At 36.9% G+C, this 19,277-nt stretch overlaps 2 protein-coding genes across 7 annotated transcripts; one reads left to right on the top strand and one right to left on the bottom strand.

The window, feature by feature from the left end:
• Positions 1–155: 155 nt before the first annotated feature.
• Positions 156–849, top strand: LOC107269586. Its single transcript, XM_015743620.2, has 2 exons — positions 156–427; positions 559–849. Exons 1-2 carry the CDS (start codon positions 328–330, stop codon positions 726–728), a joined length of 270 nt encoding a protein of 89 aa, XP_015599106.1. The 5' UTR covers positions 156–327; the 3' UTR covers positions 729–849.
• A 460-nt stretch (positions 850–1,309) lies between these two features.
• Positions 1,310–18,809, bottom strand: LOC107269573 (myosin-IB). Of its 6 annotated transcripts, none has more exons than XM_015743578.2 (22): positions 10,328–10,576; positions 8,035–8,061; positions 6,533–6,746; positions 6,327–6,442; positions 6,160–6,230; positions 5,887–6,095; positions 5,615–5,797; positions 5,336–5,542; positions 5,001–5,260; positions 4,754–4,923; positions 4,517–4,671; positions 4,298–4,426; positions 3,873–4,026; positions 3,567–3,798; positions 3,255–3,485; positions 3,011–3,170; positions 2,692–2,937; positions 2,389–2,604; positions 2,200–2,247; positions 1,818–1,918; positions 1,639–1,741; positions 1,310–1,560 (listed from the first exon to the last, which is right to left on the bottom strand). In XM_015743578.2, exons 2-22 carry the CDS (start codon positions 8,043–8,045, stop codon positions 1,546–1,548), a joined length of 3,231 nt encoding a protein of 1,076 aa, XP_015599064.1. In that variant the 5' UTR covers positions 8,046–8,061; positions 10,328–10,576; the 3' UTR covers positions 1,310–1,545. The 6 variants fall into 6 exon arrangements, with proteins under 6 accessions (XP_015599064.1, XP_015599065.1, XP_015599067.1 ...); XM_015743579.2 differs by lacking the exon at positions 10,328–10,576 and adding an exon at positions 8,209–8,496; XM_015743581.1 differs by lacking the exons at positions 8,035–8,061; positions 10,328–10,576 and adding an exon at positions 18,459–18,809.
• Between the last annotated feature and the right edge of the window lie 468 nt (positions 18,810–19,277).

The raw sequence follows: 19,277 nt of genomic DNA, 5'->3' as shown, positions 1-19,277 counted from the left end.
GAATTTAATTAACGTACATACTTACATACTACATTTTATTCAGTTGCTTCAGGGGCTTGACAACAATGGGTTATAGTACAACATGTGGAATAATAATATAGCCTACCGATAAGATGGCGTTACTGCTTGTACTAATAGTCTATAGCACGGAAGTGCCGTGGTCTCTAATAGTCTCCAACAGTCTTCAATGAGTGGCTGTGGTTAACTCACAGTACGTATGTATATGCATATGTAACATAGCAGGGATTATTTGAAGAAGTGTAAATAACCTGTAAACTATCTATCGCGTGCTTGGTCGTTGATTGTTCAAAAAATTAATTTAAAGCAATGGCACAGGGGAAATTAAAAGTGAAAGCAAAACCTCCACCATCTGGAAAGAATAAAGCAAACAAAAGCAAAAAGGGTGCTGCAGTTCAACGTCGTGGAAGTAAGAAAAAATTTATTTACTCCATGTACTTTTTGTAGTATGTTTGTGAATGTTTAGTGTTGCTGTACAATATTGGCTCTTGTATTGTTTCATTGATATTTATGACAGCTGTACTTTTATTTGGGAAATAGATGCACCTATTCAATCTAAAAAAACCAAATTTCAAGAGGCACATAAGTTGAAGAAGGCTATCACGAAGACAGTAAATAAAACTATGGAAGATGAATTGAGGAAAAGAGCTCTCGGAGGAAAGCAGTCTCTTACAAAAAAAGAATCTGCAACTACGTCGAAGAAAAAGTAACCTGACAATGGTGAAAATGATGTTAATAAATTGTAAGTTTATTTCTGATGACTGTATATATATGACTGTGTAGGAATTAGATTAAAGGTCTCGTCGGAGTAAGAAATATGTTTACCTATAATTGAAATATTACTTTATTTAGAATATGTCCCATATTTGAATATAATAATGCACTATATTTTTTTAAATATGAAATGCAGTTATTGGCAGAGCCATGCTCAGACACTGTTAAATACATTAGTACTGGCAGTTGCATTAATATGTTATTATGCGCTCATACAAAAGTGTAACGATATCTTCATAAAATAATATACCTCTAGAAATATAGTTAAAAAAAAATTTTGATATTTCTCAAACAATTTCATGTAAATACTAAGAGTAGCAACGACACTGGACCGAGTTCAATGGCACTGTTGGCTTTCTTTGTAAATAATGGCAAAAAGTAAATTCCAAAGAGAAGCATTCAATTAAAAAAGCCAGTAAAAAAATGGGCAGAACAAAGTTTCTGTGGCTTTGTTACAGTATAATAATTTGGTTAAGATCCGCATGCCATGTAGTTATCAGGAAAATTTAAATACCTATCAAATCAGAATTGTTTCATATTTTTTTTTTACATGACTATGGTACAAGGACGCAACCGTACTGATTTATGAAATGTACGTCTCTACAATATATATTATTATTACTATCTCTTCGTAATACTTTGCTTCTTCTAAAATCACATTAGTTAAGGCTTCCTTAGCTCCGATATATTGGTGCGTCTCACGTTGTCTAAGTACGTATTATTCGTCGTCCATCTGTTCTTCGTTGCATGCTTCTATGGCGAAGCCACCTTAAAACATTGAAAAAACATTTGTAAATTACTTCTCTATTGTAAAATTAATTATCAGGTCGATTGTACAATACTTACCACTAGAAGATGGCCACTCTGTCTATTCTTACTGATGGCTGGAGTTGTACCCGTCGTAATCTCGATTTGAGCTTCCTTTCCACTGACTAGCTTATGTGAGACTCTGTAAATACATATGATGCATCATCGTTAATTTCTACCTTTATGTCAGACTAAACGAATAATATATTCAAACTCACGATTCGTTGTTGACAATGTTGAGGATTTTTGGATTTTTGGTGATATCAATCGCTTTGGTCAGAGCTTCAATTAAGTGAGGCACTTCCAAAATTAAATCACCCTACGTATAAATAAATGACTATATAACTGCAAGATCTTATTATAATTCTTATAATTAATATGAATAAATTTTTATATATGTATTTTATTATGATTATAGTAATAGCTAGCGGATTCGTTTGAATCTGTTGATAAGCTTTAAAATTTAGCATCGCAATTTCGCCCGCAACCCATTAGCTGAAATAAAATTATCTACTCATAATGCATGCAATATATGTATCAATTTTGGAAGCACCTATATTATGGATGCGTAAGCGTACGCAATAAATTAAAAATTATTACTTTTTCAGTTTTCCCACCGAATTTAACACATGCATCGTCTTTAATCACCTGTAGTTACAATTCATAGTCTGATTAGTAAACGTTAGATATGAAAACTGTCAATCCTTCAGAAAATATTTCATTAAACTTCACCAGTTTTATTAAACCATTATTCACCATTCTGTTAAATTCTATAAAAAGTAATGTTACCTTGTCCTTCTTAAGCTCAGGAGGTATCCTAACAATCAATAAATTATCCGATTCTCCTGTAACTACTAATTCTTCAATTGATTTATATGGTAATCGGTGTTTCAGTTTGAACGTTTTCAAACTGTCCAATATGTAAACCGCTTCTTCTGTAAGAATCAGTACTCTTTCCCGTGGTTTGTAACCGTGCCGATCATATTTCACAACCGGTGTCGCATACTAAAATATAAGAAACGGATTAAACGATGCAGTAAACCACAATCATACAAAGATTTTCATTAATTTGTTCTTTTCAAAATGTCTTACTTTGATATTTTCACCACGTGGTAAAATATTTGTAATAAAAGTTTGCCTAAGGGCTTTGTGCTCAGCGCCTAGACGATCTTCCAAGAATCTAGGACCCAGGCTCTTTGCATATGACTTCTTTTTGCCCTTGAAAAGTTCTTGAGAGAGAATCTTCAATTTGAAGTGTGCTATCTCCTCTCGCGAAAGACTTAGCCTGTACTGCCTAGCTTTCCATTTCTTGTATATTTCAAATAGTAGTGCAGACGCCTACGAATTCATCAAATTAAGAACACGACTGTACAAATGATGTAATAGTAATGATAATATAACAGGCACTAACTTCCTGGCAAGCATAAGGACACGACGGCCATGTATTGTTCATAACACCCACGGGAAGGTTTTTGGAGAGTCTAATGAGCCACTGGGATTTAGCCAACTCTATAAAGGCGACGTTTTCCTCGTTAGGCGGTCCATTTCTCGTAATGAATCCCTTTATAAATCTGTTTCACACATGAGAAAGTTTATTGTTGAAAGGCCAATTCTATGTAACGGAGACAGGACGACAATTCTTTCGCAAAATTTACCTTCGAATTGTTATTGCCGCCTTTCTCCTTCGCTCGGCTTCCCTCTTGGCCAACCATCTGCGAATATATTTCTGCAGAACAATGGCCGCCTTCCTCATTTGTAGATATTTTCGTCTCTGCAGTATACACTTCCACTTGCTCTGTATTATCGCAGCAATATCGTGTTTCTTCAACTGGAACGCATCCTCCGTATCGAAGAGGGTCTTTGGGAACCTTATGAAGAGCTTAGTGCTGAGAACAAAGTACAAAATTACGTAATCTTTTTACAATGATAAGAAGCTCATGTACCAATGATATATATCGTTTTCTTACTTGCCCATCTTGTAATCATCGCAATCGTAGCCAAGATGACAGACTAGGGCTTGCACTCCTTCTTTGGCTGGTCCAGCATACCGAGGCCAGGTCAAAGGACACAGAGCCTTGTAACGTTGTAGGAACTGTTCGTACGGTCTTCGATAGGCGAAGCCAGCACGTCTCACTCGTAAATTCTCTATTAGACCTAAATACTTGACTTGATGAAGAACAATCTTCTCGTTAAACTGATCTGAAATCCATGAAGTTGAGTCGTTAGCCATACCGAAACGATACGCACTTGAATCGTGTGTAATAATAACTCACTGGCCATCTTGAAGTCATTCGGCTTTATACAGCGAATGTAAGAGGGTTCCTTGCCCATAAGAATTTCCATCAAATTATTTAAACTGTTCTTGAACTGCGTTATGGCAGTCTCTGGTCGTTTTTTACTCGTCAAATCTTTGACGTCAAACACAGCCTGTTAAAATAATAGCAATTTTCAACAAAATATATCCAATATCACGTGATGCGCATTTAATCTAACAGTATCTACAATGTATGATATGTATTATTAAAACTTCCAAAGATATCAGTATCATTCATTAAATGTTATCAGATACTTAATCAACTTATTTCGATTATCTATTATCCCTTCAATTAAATTATGGTTTGATCATCATTCTTAATGTTGCAGTCGTGACTGTCGCTGATAGAAATATCCTTGCACGATTAGCCATTATATAAATTACCTTTGTTATGGAGTTTTTTGTATGGGACATTACTTCGCGCAAGTCCCTGAATAATAAATCGTTATTTTTCTCCAAAAAACCACGAACATTGTAAGTGACATCGCCGGCGTAATGCACCAGCCTAAATTCCTGTAATTGTAATTAATATACAAGAAGCTGCTTACACCGATGGGTATTGCATTAGAAATAAATTTATTATAATGGTAAAACTTCACTTACGTCACGTCCCATAATTTTCTGGGTTTGTATGTCAGCCTTCATATGACTGATGTAGTGAGGATGATTATTCAGACTGCAGTTTAGCTTCTCCAAGAAGCTAAGATCGGTCGGATCACCAGGACGGAGACATTCCTCGTCCAAAAGTGATATGATACCTACAGACAAGAATCCCTTTGTCAAAACTTCCCTACGTGCTTATCTCACTCGAGAATGTAGAACCGTCCAGAATACACCCACCTTTGTGCTTCTCTTCGATCAAGTCGCAGATAACTTTGTTATTGAAATAATGCACGTTTTCCCACGTAATACCTTCTCTCAGATATTCCTCCTGCTCAGCCTTCAACGTAAGCTCGATGAACAGTTGCTGCAGTTTCTCGTTACAGAAATTAATGCAGAATTGTTCGAAACTGTTAAAAAGTCATGAAATTTTGTCCGATTCATCCAGTAACATTTACAAGCAAAATTCAATAATCGCAAGACTCACCTGTTCTTTGTGAATATCTCAAAACCATATATATCCAAAATTCCCATTATAACATTGCGACGCGGATCTGCCGGTTGAAGCGATTTATTCAATCTGCTTACCAACCAGGTAAACAACCTGTCGTAAACTGCTTTGGCAAGAGCATCCCTCGCGTATATTGCCAATTCCCTATTGAAGGGTGTAATAACCACATCTCCATGAGCGTCAATGGTGCGATGAGTGAATGCCTTAGCCAGTTCATTGACGTCACATCCGAGAAGCTGATTAGACAAATATATTAAAACATAAAAAAAAAGTAAATAAAACTATTTGAATAATCATTAATTCGTACTCACGGATGCTATTGCGTCCACGGATGCTGGCTTAAGAATCTTTGCGATACCTTCTTCTTCGGTGAAACCAACATTTCCCATATGCAGAACTGAGGCAACAATGGCGAACAAATCATCTTGTTCGGATTGAGTGACTTCCACTGTCTTTAAAGCCTCTAAGACTTCCTTGAACTGATTGATATCGTCGATGGAATCTATGACTCCTCTCGTCTGATAATAAAAGGTTCAATAAAAAATTAATAAATTGAAGGAACAAGGTTCTTATAAGACACTTGTACTTACGCCACTGCTAAGATAATAATAGGTATCTAAATTGCGCTTTAAGAAAAGTTTACGCAAAGTCTCGTCATCGGAGCCAGCCAAAAGTTGATAGAAAATATGAAAATTTCTCTCGCCCGATGTCTGATGGACGACTCTTGATTTTTCCAAGAGATAATTCAGAATATTACCACCGACCGGATCACCCTGTTGTAAATATGATGTATGCATAACAGTGATAAATATAAAAACATACATACGACAACTGCGCCGGAGTTATTATTCATCAGACTCACCTGATAGTTGAATTGGATGTCCATATATTTGCCAAAACGTGATGAATTATCATTGCGATTAGTCTTGGCATTTCCAAAGGCTTCGAGAACCGGATTACTGCCAATTAACTTATCGTTGACAGTTTCAACTTCCTTCTTGTGACCGGTTGCTGCTGCGATGAACTGCAGTACCTTTTTCGACGCTTCCGTTTTTCCGGCGCCGGATTCACCTTCAAATTATTATACAATTTAACAAACAGAGATCGAACGATTTCACTTATTCCATATGAATACCTGAGATCAAGATGCACTGATCACGATTTTCCTCGGTGAGAGATCTATAGGCCGTGTCTGCCAATGCAAATCTAAAAGGAGAGTATACACAAACATGAGATTTTAAAATTTTAAACTTTTATAACTATTCATATATTGTATATTCCTCTCTTTTGTTAAATACATACATGTGCGGCGCTGCCTCGAAGAAATTTCTTTTTTGATAAAACTGTATATTCTCATCATTGTAGATGGGTAGATTCTTATAAGGATTCACCGATATCAGCACCTGGCCGATGTACGTCTGTAATATGAAAATAATTATATCATCCATGTTCGAATCAAACGATTGCGGTATAAAATTTTAAAAATGTACAACATAAATAGAACTAACATAAATAAGATTCTCGCGAAAACGTTTACGTAGGTTGTCAACAAATGCATTCTCATTGGTAAAATCTTCTAAGAGAACAAAGTCCTGGACACCAACGCGGTCCCTCTCGTGCAGTCCTCTCTCCATAATCGTAGAGACTCTCTGGTTCTCGACTTCCGGATTCTTGCCGGACTCGCCCCCACCACCCCCAGCTTCCGCTGCGCTGTTTTCGACGCTGTAAAAAGTATATAAATTCATATTAGATAAAAATTTAATAAATCATTTCTATATAAGTCGTCGAAAAATAATTAGTAAACTTCATTTTTGTTCTCCGGTGTAACTAGGTCACTATACACTATACTGTATAGTCTTAGGTCCGTATTCATATCTATCGTTAAATACCACTTCCGAATAGAAGTGATTCAACGACCAATCAGCAGCCGTCTTTTCGCCGATGCTAAATTTTCATTGGTCGTTGGCTCGTTTTTACTCAAAAGTGGTCCGAAAGACGAGACGTGAACGCAGATCTTTGTATCTTTACCGCCATTATACGGTAACCAACCATAAACTCTTCTATTACGACGATAACCGCACACGGAACGTGACACCTTATGCATATATGTATAATACATATGCGTGACTACGATACTGTCGGGTGTCGATAACACGTGTGGTGGCGAACAATTGTCGCGTACATATAAAACGTACTTTTTAAGTAAAACGAAACTGACGCCATGACAACTTTCTCAGGATAGTATCAATTTCCGTGACAAGGAAGTAAATCATTAGTGGGATTACCATCGATTTTTGATGGGAGCGTCAGATATTATTTCCCTTGCTATCTTTTTACACGTTGACAATCTTGTTATTTGACGTTAGGTAACAAGAGAAAATCAACTGGATTTGAGATCCAATCTAAAAATTGTGTGTTAAGCCTGAAACTTTGCGATAGATGGATATATGTTATCTGTACTGTATCGCTACTTCGTATTTGTCACGCGTGCACATAGTAAGTTTAATCGCATCAAGATTGCAACAATTTGATAATCTCGGGAGGTCTGATTAACGAGTTTCAACCAATATGGATTAATCTCTATAAAAGTATTTGAGAATTAAGAATTTCTAGGTTAAAATTTGACGAGATCGACGTTACTAAATAATAATTTTAAAATATTTAAATCTATAATTTTCGTATGATCGAACAAGAGACATTTTATTCTTAAGTATATTTGTCTTTTTTAATTATAAGCCTATCGTAATTCCACGGACACTAACGTGACCTTGCAAACTGTAAAACGATAAGCGGTAAAGCAGATACTGAAATTGTCGATAGGTTACGAAATAGCTTTAACCGACCGTTAGGAAAGGCATTTGTAAATTTCAAACTGACCTGACTTTTCTCCTCGACATTTATCTGTAGCAAAGCTCCCGGAAAGTTTACCCAAGTACTTACAACTCAGTCACCCGTTTCAGCATCGTACATAAAATTTCCATGACACGTGCGTCGTGGTAAATACACTCACCTCATTTTCATGGCGTTGCGTGATGCGCTGATACGTGAGACGATTTAGAACGAAGGCGAATGAAAAGATACAGTAAAAAATATATTAATCCAAGTACAAGACGAACACGTCAGGCCCTCTTTCGAGAATAATCGTCGTTAGAGGTACCGTGTTGTTTGAAAGAATCGCGCGCACCTGGTGGTTGCTGCTGAGTCTACGTTGGCCAAACTGTTCACAAACTTCACGACGTTCGAGATAAGATAGGCCCGTATGCACGTGCGTACGATTTAAATTTATGCCAGTCATTAATTTTGCTATTTTGTCAGGATTACCTGGAGCACTGAATTCTCCGTACTAGTCATGAAAGCTCGTTAAAATGTAACCGTCTAACGACTCGAGTCATTTGAAAATTCAAAATACCCGCCGTTCTCGCTATCGCGTCGTTCTATATTATCGAGATTCTCGATAATAAAATCGATAAAGTATCGCATCGACGACAACGGCTATTGAGATATATATCTTGTTAGATATATTTATAAGAGTTTGGATCGAATTGTTATAAACTTATTTTTCTTTTCTCTTAATATCATATATCGATTCGAATATGACGCAATCGTCATAATTCGATGTTACGTAAATCTTGGAAAGTTCATATATAGTTACTGTTGTCATAATCCGATAAAATTTATTGATACCTATTTTATGGCTTTAGTTGCGCGTTATCGAATAAACTTTCGGACATTCAAAATCTTATGTATTTCGTAATGCAGGTAATGGTAATCAGTAACGAAGATATAACCTTATCTTTTAACATAATTATTATTATACCCGATAACTGATTCTCAATGATCATATTTTTACTGAATGCCCACCATCTAATTGATATTCAAAAATGTTAATGCTAAATTATTTATTTACTTTAGACTTCATTGTATCCGATTCTTACTTGACTTTAATCTATTCTCGCGTTTAAATTACATTGATAATTTTTGCGCAAACATACTGTATTTATTTAATAGCTTTTGACTCGAGTATACGAAATAGACATACTTGCATAGTATATACCTACATCGCGCACGTTCCAGTTAAAAAGGAATAGAAGATTCGCCCGTTCATTCGGCCAAGGACGGGATTAGAATCAGTTACGGTAAGGTGAGTTTCTACGTAGAAGCTAGAGAAAACGGCAGGAAAATAGAAGCTTCTATGAGAACCTTAAATGAATATTTTCTGTAAGGTTGTTTGACTAATCGATCGATCAAGTAATCGATGCCCAGTCCCACGAGGGTGCACAGGCGTGGCCCAAAAATTCATTCGATAATCAAAGCGATAAGGATAACCCGATAAGTTGAGAATTTATAATTACCTAGCTTACACAACCGAAGTTTAAAACGTTACTCTACGATTAGAAATTACCGTGTAAGGACATTCGTTTTGTAGTTAAAAAATATTTTTTTCCTAATAAATTTCAATTCGACAGCGAAATTAATATGATATATTTACGTAATAATTTTTTACAACAAATTACCACCTTTTCACATCGAACACGTGTAATAGTGTAATAATACGTTGGGAATCGGCTCGAAAGATTTCATTCAGTGATTAAAATACATTAGAATACTGTATGCATTATTCAAAAATCTAAATGGTCCATGTATTAAGTCAGTAGCCGTTTGTGATCCGTGACGTGTAAAGTCAAGCGTGAAACAATCCGGTAGCCATTATTTAATTAACTTTTCCTCTCGCGTTCACTTGCACTCTCGAGTCTCTTCAGGAAGAAAAATAATGGCTTCTCCCAGCCGCCTCGGGTCACCAGAACAAGGAATACCGCGCGGATATAAAATGGTAATTTTTAAGTACAGTAGAGTTAAAAATTTTCTAAGTACAACGAATATCCATGGAACGAATGCAGTATTGCTGCAACAATTAAGAACAGCGATTGGCGTCCATTTAGCAACTCGAGTCGATCCAAGTCCGATGGATTCGCCATAGTCACCTGACTGTCTTTTTTTTTTTCAAATATTTTCTACCTCGACGTTTCGATTATTCGCACTTCTTCGATTCCATTGATTATAGATAAACGAAATACAGAGCGAAATATGATACTGGCCGCTATTTTTCTGGCTGATAATCTCTCTCACATTGTTTCGCGAATACGAACCATTATTATTATTACTGTCGATGTGGTATGAATAGATAACTATTTTCTTCTTTTACACTAACAAGTAATCCAGACACTTTTTTCTTTTACGCGATATGTAGTTTACGACTTAACCACCAGGTGCGCAAATTTTGCCACAGATACGAGGATGCTAACCTCCGCGATTTTTCAGTTAGGAAAATTCGATAACGTCGCGACGCTCACTTCACTCGGAAAGCGATTTCTGAAATGACGAGGAGCCGACCAGGCAGTCGGCTACGGGAGTTATACTGACTTCTGTGATTGCCAACCCCACTGTATGGCCCCACCAAGATAACTGGTACCGCCACTTCGATTTCTTTGGACCATAATCATTAGCATTGGTACATCAGATGGAATTGTAATGAATGTTAGTCATATGCAATACGATAAATCGCCTTACGAAGTCATTGAACCCCATTGGAAATATATCCTTGTTATTCTACTGTGCACTGACGTATAGGCAAGAAAATATATTGTTTGCCGTGCCAGCGAAAGATATGGTAATTATGCCTCAATATAATGTATTGACATATACAAATATATTTGTTTTCACGTATCCGGTATCCACAGACCGATAGATATGTCTCGTTCAACAGTAGTTTTCAGTCTTTTCAATGTCTGCTGTTCATTTCGACGCATCTAGGTTATAACGTCGTATCTGAATGAAATTTTGACAACGTGACATTAAAGTGGTGTCGGGCGATGTCAAAAATTTTTAGGAGCATTGAAATAAAAATTTTGAAAATTTTCAGCATTCATCGGTCGGAACTGCGCCAGCTACTTTACCGACCAGCAACAAACTCGACGGCTCCTCGTAATCTATAGAATCCATATATACATAAATTTCCTGTAAAAAGAAACAACTGAATTCCAAGGAAAAAATTCCGATCCTCTAATACGTTATTCGATCATTTATTAAATATAAGATAAAACTATTCGCTTTGCAGACATTATTAAATCAGATGCTTCTATCGTTCTATAGGTATGATATCTAATCTATAATAATGATTTTTGCGATAAATGCTATAGACATTGATTCTGTACAAGTAACACGTGATGCGTTCAGGTATAAATGAAATAAAATTTTTTTAAATAATCACTTGGAAATTTTCGCTGATAATATTGATATCTTCGAAGAGTAAGTAGGTCAATTGTATTGTTAATTATCGATTATTCGATTTCAGAGTCGTCAGGGCATATTCTGACATTTTTTTTTAATTTAATGAAAATTTTTCGAAAAACTCATTAATGGTCTACCTTTGTACATGATTGTTAACCAAGTATCGGATGATGACTCTGACAAGTCTCCTATCCTCGTGATACCTTTCGTGACCTCACTGATAACGAAATCGAGAAGTCAATTACTATATCGTTCACGTATGAAGAGCAAAATGACAGGTAAGCAATCTAGTATATCCGCTTATCGTCTTGACGTCTGTCCCTGAAAAAAGATCGATTGATCTGGTATAGTTTCGAAACGATCATTCCTACTGTAAATTCCAATGATTCTCATGTATTACAATGGACCCATTCATCTTTGTAATTCTTGTGTGCACTTTACTCTTACTCATGATTATATCGTCCTTTGTTCGCCTTACATGCAGACTACGCCAGTCTGCAAATAGTTGCTTCATATTAGAGAAAGCAGAAGCATTTGGATTTTATTATACCGTCAACTTCAATGAGAATGCTAAGCTACTCGAGCAATAATGATATTAATTTTTTAATTACTTATTTGCATAATTGATCCCAATCTGACATAATTGATTTTATCTTCGTTTCCAATTCAAGATATTACAATTCTAATCACGTATCAGTACTGATTCCAAAATATACTATCGACTGTTCAATGATCAATGATACGACGTGTCATCAGAAATAATATCGCCGTTTTTGAAATTTTTGAAAACTTAACGAAATCTAATACTGGTATCTATATCGACCTTGGGTCGCCTTTAGCAAGATTATAAATGAATATATAGAACGATATATTTGCGTTTACGTGGAAAAAAGTCTAGCTAAAATTTTTTATGAAAGATGCAATCAATACTGACATCGATTATCGATTTGGAACACTGCCGACGCTCAGGTAAATAGACCCAACGGAGTGAAGGCAGATATAAGTCAAAGAGAAAAAAGAAAGGTCGATATCCGAGCAGATAAGGGAGTCACCGACCCTCGTACGTTTGGCGAATAATGTTTTGGCGAGACTTTTACTATAAAAAATATACAAACTGCAACTTCTTCTTGAGAAAATTAAGTAACTTTCGCCGGTACTGATCGACGTCAATTATTCGTACAGCCGATATAAATACGCGCCATTAAGTCTGACTGGGTTTAATACTGCGGGGAGTATTTTAGTCTCTGACCGATTCGATTTAAGTTGGTACGCGTGCACTGGCACACCTTATCCCGAATTCGTTCGTGTAACTAAGTTTCATTATAATTATCACTAGCGAGTTGACTAATTATTTTTCTCAGGATTACCGACACTGCCATAAGTGTTAACACTGAGTTCGATAACATTTCCTAGACGTCTGATGTTAAGGGTCAAGGAGAGTATAGATCATTGGTTACTGCCAAGGTTGCCAACCTGTCCGCGATAAAGCAGACAATTTTATGGTCCAGAAATAGCTGCTCTTCGCTGAAGGCAGAAGCTGGGGGAAAATATAAACCAGTTACAAAAGACGGTGATTTTTTTTTGGAAAAACTCTATCTGAATATTTTCAATGTTAAATAATACAAATTTCATGAATACAATCACAGTACTACTTTGATAGCAAATAACTGATAATAAATATAATACTAATATGGTAGACGATACATAAATTAGAATATAATTTGTTAACCCTTTTAGTGCCCAGTAACTATATATCGTTGGGTATGCGATGGCGCCTTACTATTCGCATCGCGAGAGAACTCTGGCTCAAAATAAATTTATAAAAAAAATTGGGATTCTCCCTCTTTTTCGTAATATGTTCCTCTTGTTGAATTTTGTAAATATCATTCTTACTTTTTTTTATGATTTTTCTCTCAAACCTTTCGAAATTACATCAAATTGCTTCGGTTTTTTCGCCTAGGTAGAGTAAACAATAAGTTTCTTTTTTATAGGTCTGACTGTCATACTAAAAATGGCATAAAATTCTACGTTAATTAAACGACACTGTACACAATACAAAGAAAAAACAACATGATAACTCTGGTGTACAAAGAAAGTTCCTAGGTTGGCATGGGGAAATACATATATGTTTCTCTTTATGGTAATCGAATGACTGAGTCATTAGCGTATTTGTGAATCCCCTTAGTCCATGACTAATTCACGTTTGTTTCTTGTATGTGTCAACAAATGACGTATATACAAACGTACAACGCGTGCACAAAAATCGACGAAAAAATCAACACGAGTGATCCTTCATTGTTTGCCAAGTTCGCGTGTAAACGGCCACTGAATACCAGAACGAAGCCAGTAGACGATTATTGGAACATCAGATGAATTGATATGGGAAATGTGTATTCTTTAAAAAATTTCATGGCTAACTAGTTATCGTATGAAGACGGTATATAAATAGGTAAATACGTAAGCGTGTAATATTTTTTTTTTTTAATAACGTAACTTTTTCATTAGGCACGTGCATATTTGATTTTTATGTAATTAACTGTTCTCAGGTTTACTCGGTCACGAATGCAACATTAAATCGTTATAAGTATGACGAATATCATCAGCCATAGAATTTCAAATGGACTCGCTCGGTACGATAAGCTTGACGCGCGCTCTCGTGTGCCGTTACGCAAGTTACGATACGGCCGTTGTTGCTAAAATTGTGCAAGTACCCTCAGAGACCAAGCGTGAAAGCTCGCGGTCCCGCAGGGTCGTGAAATAATTATTCGACGTTTTCACCAGAAGATGGTTGGATAACACTGCGTTCGGGATGCGATGTAAATTAGTCGGATGAATATCAGCCCTTAATTTTCTTGGGTCGACGTCAGCTTGTCTTGGGCGAGCATTGTAAGTATGACCAGTTAAAGAAAATATTCATGGGTTTGTCCATTGCCTGCATTTTTCATATTAAAATCAGGATCATACATATTCTCAGTATGAATCACAGCGAGGTCATCGATGACTCAGGAACTTCTTATACTTTCCTTTTTCTTCCTCCTGTTTTTTTTTTTTTTTTTTTTTCCCATTGAGAGACCACGATTGTGAAAATCCAGGATGCTCGGTTTATTTTGACAATCTCATTGTACTCGATGGCTGCTTGTACCGCGTGATTCTTATGAGTGTTTTCCTCTTTACTAAATAGGATAAGCGATAATCGATGTTGAGCCATCGAAGCTTCTTCGTATGGACGTGGCACGTAGGTATTTTCTTCAGACGAAACAATAGAATAGATAAATCACACTGATCACAATACCCACACGCGATTCGTCGCATAATTATTTCGTAGTGAAAGGACGAACAGACGAGCTCTGTCGGTGGCTGAAGAAAACAGTCCCTCTTACGTGACGGTTGAAGAATTTTTTTTTGTCTGCTAGTATTTTTTTTTTCTGAGATACAAAAATCATTAGTTATACTTACAATGCGGGTCACGCGAAGAACGAACCAAATAGAGAAGCGTTCTAGCTTGACCGACGATCGGTATCGGAATAATATTCTTTACGGTTACAAAATTACTGGTTTTCAACGTGGCCGCTTGGTATGGCTTGGATGTAAAATTTGAGGGCAACGCGCATGCGCGTACGGGGTGTATATATATATATACATATATATAGTATAAATCTACCTTAATAAAAAGAAAGAATAAGTATCATGACAGAAGCGACAAAGGCCAACCGGTTTCCGGAAATGGGTTGCACGCTCTTTGAGACTTGGTTCTATCGGATGATTAACCTACTATATGTACGACTATGTGTGGTGCAAGTTATCGCAAAGTTACCCATTTACTTCTGACTATACGGTTTTAATTGATTATCAGCAACTGTAGAAAAATTGTATTCTTTTAAATCTCAAAATTATTGTTATGGCTTTTGTACGTAATTATGGTGTTTTTATTGATACTATAAGTAGGGTCCTTACCTTAAGTAATATTCCTTGTATTAACTTATACTGCTCTGGCGCACTGCACGCGTTCAAATGTCCAAGTTAATAATAATTACTTCTATATAAGAATAGTGATAAGGTGTCCATTTTTTCATGATTATGCTTTGGCAGGGTTGGTGGATATTGGAAAAGCACTCAGGGTTATCGACAACTCCGTGGAAAATAGTTAACGGCAACTTGATTGAGATTAGACAGACCGATAAGACGAGCATAAAATCTAACCTCAACAGTGCAATCTGTTAACATATAAGGCGATCGTTCAATCGTTATGAAGATGACACATAAAATGAAAAATAATAATATACAATATACACCCATAACGTCTGGTTACGCTTTAGCAGTGATCAATTTTATGCTTTTGTCAGGACTAACAAGAGTTTCCAATGCGTAGATACTACATAATTAGCGTAAATAGGTAAACGCTTGAATCGTGACTATTAACATAACAGAATGTTGTATTCGCATTATAGCTATATAATAAATTGGTAAATAGAAAAAATTATAGAAAAAAAATCCTCAAGCTAAGAAACAACTTGAAACTTCCGGTTGCAGTATGGCGCCTAATGTCCGCATATTTATTCACGTATAACGGAAGCAGTGCATTGTGCATTGTGTAACATTTCCGGCCTCTACGAGGAGTACCGTTCCTCTGAGAAATTTCACGTGGGTAACTCGCGATTCACTAGGATAATTAACTTTCTCGTTTAAAGAGAGAAAAAGACTTTTTCTCCAATTACACGTATGAATAACTATAGGCGTGTAAAAGATTCGTGTAATATTATTTCAAGAAGTTTCGTCGTATCGTTAACACACTCTGAAGAAACTAGACTTTATACACGTGTTGTTGATATATGAAACAGTTATAGGCAGCAATTTTGATATACACTCAATTATCCCAAACTCCATTAGTAAATTGCAAAGTACTTCTAACGCGAAGAACTCATTTTAATTATTTACTGTGTTTAAAATGTTCCTACTTTCTCATCAGTCCTACGCGCTTACAATGAGTAGGAGGTATTTTTATGTACTGTCGATTTCCAACTCTCAATACCGTTGGAAGAAAAAGAAGAAAAATATCAGTATCACTACCTTGACAGTAATATATTCCACAGTATGTATATTCATTGCTATAATACTGTTTTACTGTATTCTTTTCTGTCTCAAAGCCCACATCATCAAAGCCTTCTTTCATCATGTATTCTCGTAACCCTTGGTATTTCGTGGCACGCCCGAATAATTCTCCATTATCACTACACCAAGTACCGTTCTTTCCTCTTAACTTTGTAAACTGGTATGATGACCGTTATGGTATTCTAAACATAAATAACATAGATATAATCAAGATCAAACAGCGTCTTTAAGGAATAGCCATAACTTCAGACGGTACATTACGACAAACGCAAATCAGTATTGTTGACGTTTGTTGAATGCGTCACACACTATTGGCTTACATGCATTTATATTCTGTACTGATTTCGTCTATAGAATTTCTCGTCAACGGGACTCACCGTGCAATGTGAACGTTTTTACAGGTTAGCGCCATGGATCATTATTGGACATTGGAATCTATGATGATTATTAAGTTTAGTCAACGTTCCCCATTGCGGTTTATTAATGTCATACCAGCAATATATATGTGTATTATATCATTCTTCGAATCTCCGACACGGTAACAAGCCGGTAAAATCTCAACTGGTTTTCTAAACGAGCTCCTCTTGACTCCTGGCGGTTAAAAGCACGTAACGGTATGTTTGTCGCAGGGATATAAATATTCTCGTGAGGATACGTCTCGGTACGCGGGTGCGCAAGAGCGATTGCGCAAACTGACGCAAAGCAGCTTATACAAAAGTTTGTTATGGCTAGGCACCGACCAGACGCCACTATGGAAATTTTGACATAGAATAAATGTTTTCAACGCTTACGAGGAAGATCACTGACTTGCAATTTGTATATGCTTTACGGATAATATAAACTCTTATAGCATTAGACAAATGCGGTACGAGGAACAAGGACTGGTTTGAATTCTGTCACTAGGAACGGCGGTACGCATGTTCGTTAGCCGAGACGAGTAATTCACAGAGCGTGAAATGTCACCGAGAGACTTTTGGCATATAACTGGAATAAGATTCAAAAAGTCGAGGGAGCGGAATTATACAATACTCGTGAATATATTTTCATACATTTTATTATTTTTGGCGATATTATGAAATTTAATGACCGGTAGAACTAGGAGACACGTGCTTGTTTTCTTCCTTACTCAGCGAATTGTCGTTTGGAATGCGCGAGGATGGTAAATCGCATAACTGTCTATTGTATCTAAGTGAACAAAATTTACTTGAAACTTTCACACTTTGCCATTACAACCTTTTCTTTTTCGTTTATGCTGCGTAGTCGGTTTGACGATCGAAACTCTCTCGGACACTTTGACCTCTCCTATCGGGGGCGATATTGGTTTTATTATCCACTCAGGAGCAATTCAATTTCTCCAAAGAGAATGGATAGATGGTCAGATAAGAGGATGTATATGGAGAGTTGGCTTTATAGAAACTCCAGACATTTAGGCACTTTATGCGAATTAATTAAATTAATTAATTTTTTTAATACTTTATGGTGCTTCGTTAATGTGTTGAACACGTGTCGATAAAGGTCAATGGATTGCATTATATATGTAGATAATGAAATTCCGGTTGCATCCTAGCGGTATAGCCTTCGTATGACCTTACTAGATCAATGACACATTGGCTATTTTATCAACCCATGTGCCATTGACCATTGTTCTATTAGGTGAGTTCATCGTTGAACGTTCTATGGATTCAGTGGTGAACCTTCGATAAAATCTCATTTGTCATATAGTTTCAGCTGTTTCTACTATTAGATATGCTTACTGGCCCTCGTAACAATGCCTTGCGACGAGAATCCATTCGGCCCTGTAGTAAAAGCCAGCAATTTAAGCCATAGTGAGAATACGATGTATATGAGAGACTCAATCAATTCCAGATGGTATAGTGATAAAGCAGAAATTATGTTTTCCGTTGAGTCCATTAGAGAACGTAAAGGAAACATCGTGACTTTGCTTAATATTTGAGTGAAACAACCGAGAACTTCAATTTAAGACAGTTCTTGAAACTTAATAAAAATATCAACAATAGATACACGTAAGGGGCTTACGGTTTTGGAAGTAATCCCTTTGACGTCTAGTTTCCTTTTGTTCCAGATCCACTGTCTTCAATAATGCTCACAAGTATAATCACTGCAATCTTCGACCCATTCGGTAAGCGTGCACTGATACAAAAATACGTTCAGATAATGCAATTAAAAACTTTTACACTTGGTGTTAGAACACACGATATAAGGTTCACTGACGACATCAAGCAACCTTCCCGTTATTTGAAATAGGGAATCACCCGGCTATCGGATAAAGTCCTCACGAGAAAGTCCAGTGGCTTCTAGTTTGAGGTTATTAAGTGACGAAACGAGTGACTTCTTAGTGAACGGAGAGCAAAACGTGGTGATGATGGTGAACGCGAAAAAGATCGGCTAGTGTGCCCGGTGCGCGCCGATGTAGCATACGAAACTGCCGGGACTCGTAGAAGCCGGCGAGGAAGGAGAGATGGCGGAGAGGTGAGTAGTTGAGGGAGGAGGAAGAGGAGGAGGCCGTAGAGGCCCAACGTTGCAGCACGAGGTGGCGTACGAGGAAGAGGACGAGGTTTAGGAACTGGAGGAGAAGGCGAAGCCGGAGCAACCTACGTATGCGTGCACGCTCACGTTTAGTGAATAGAACGAACGACTCACGAGCAGTGCAGAACTCATGTTGGTTCCTTTTGCCTCTCTCAGGCAAACCCGAAACCTGTCCTCGGCTCAGGGCCGTCCCTACTTCTGTCTTACATTTGAGACGTCGAGTGAAACTACCTCGATCGACCAAAGAGAATCCCTTCTGGAATGTTCGAGTATTATGCATCCAGAAAACCAGTATGATTTACCATACAT

This window comes from Cephus cinctus, unplaced genomic scaffold (genome assembly GCF_000341935.2).
Source record: "Cephus cinctus unplaced genomic scaffold, Ccin1 Ccin1_scaffold0678, whole genome shotgun sequence".
Taxonomy (NCBI): Eukaryota; Metazoa; Arthropoda; class Insecta; order Hymenoptera; family Cephidae; genus Cephus; species Cephus cinctus.
The sequence above is the reverse complement of the archived record's forward strand: the minus strand, read 5'-3'. Positions and strand labels throughout refer to the sequence as shown.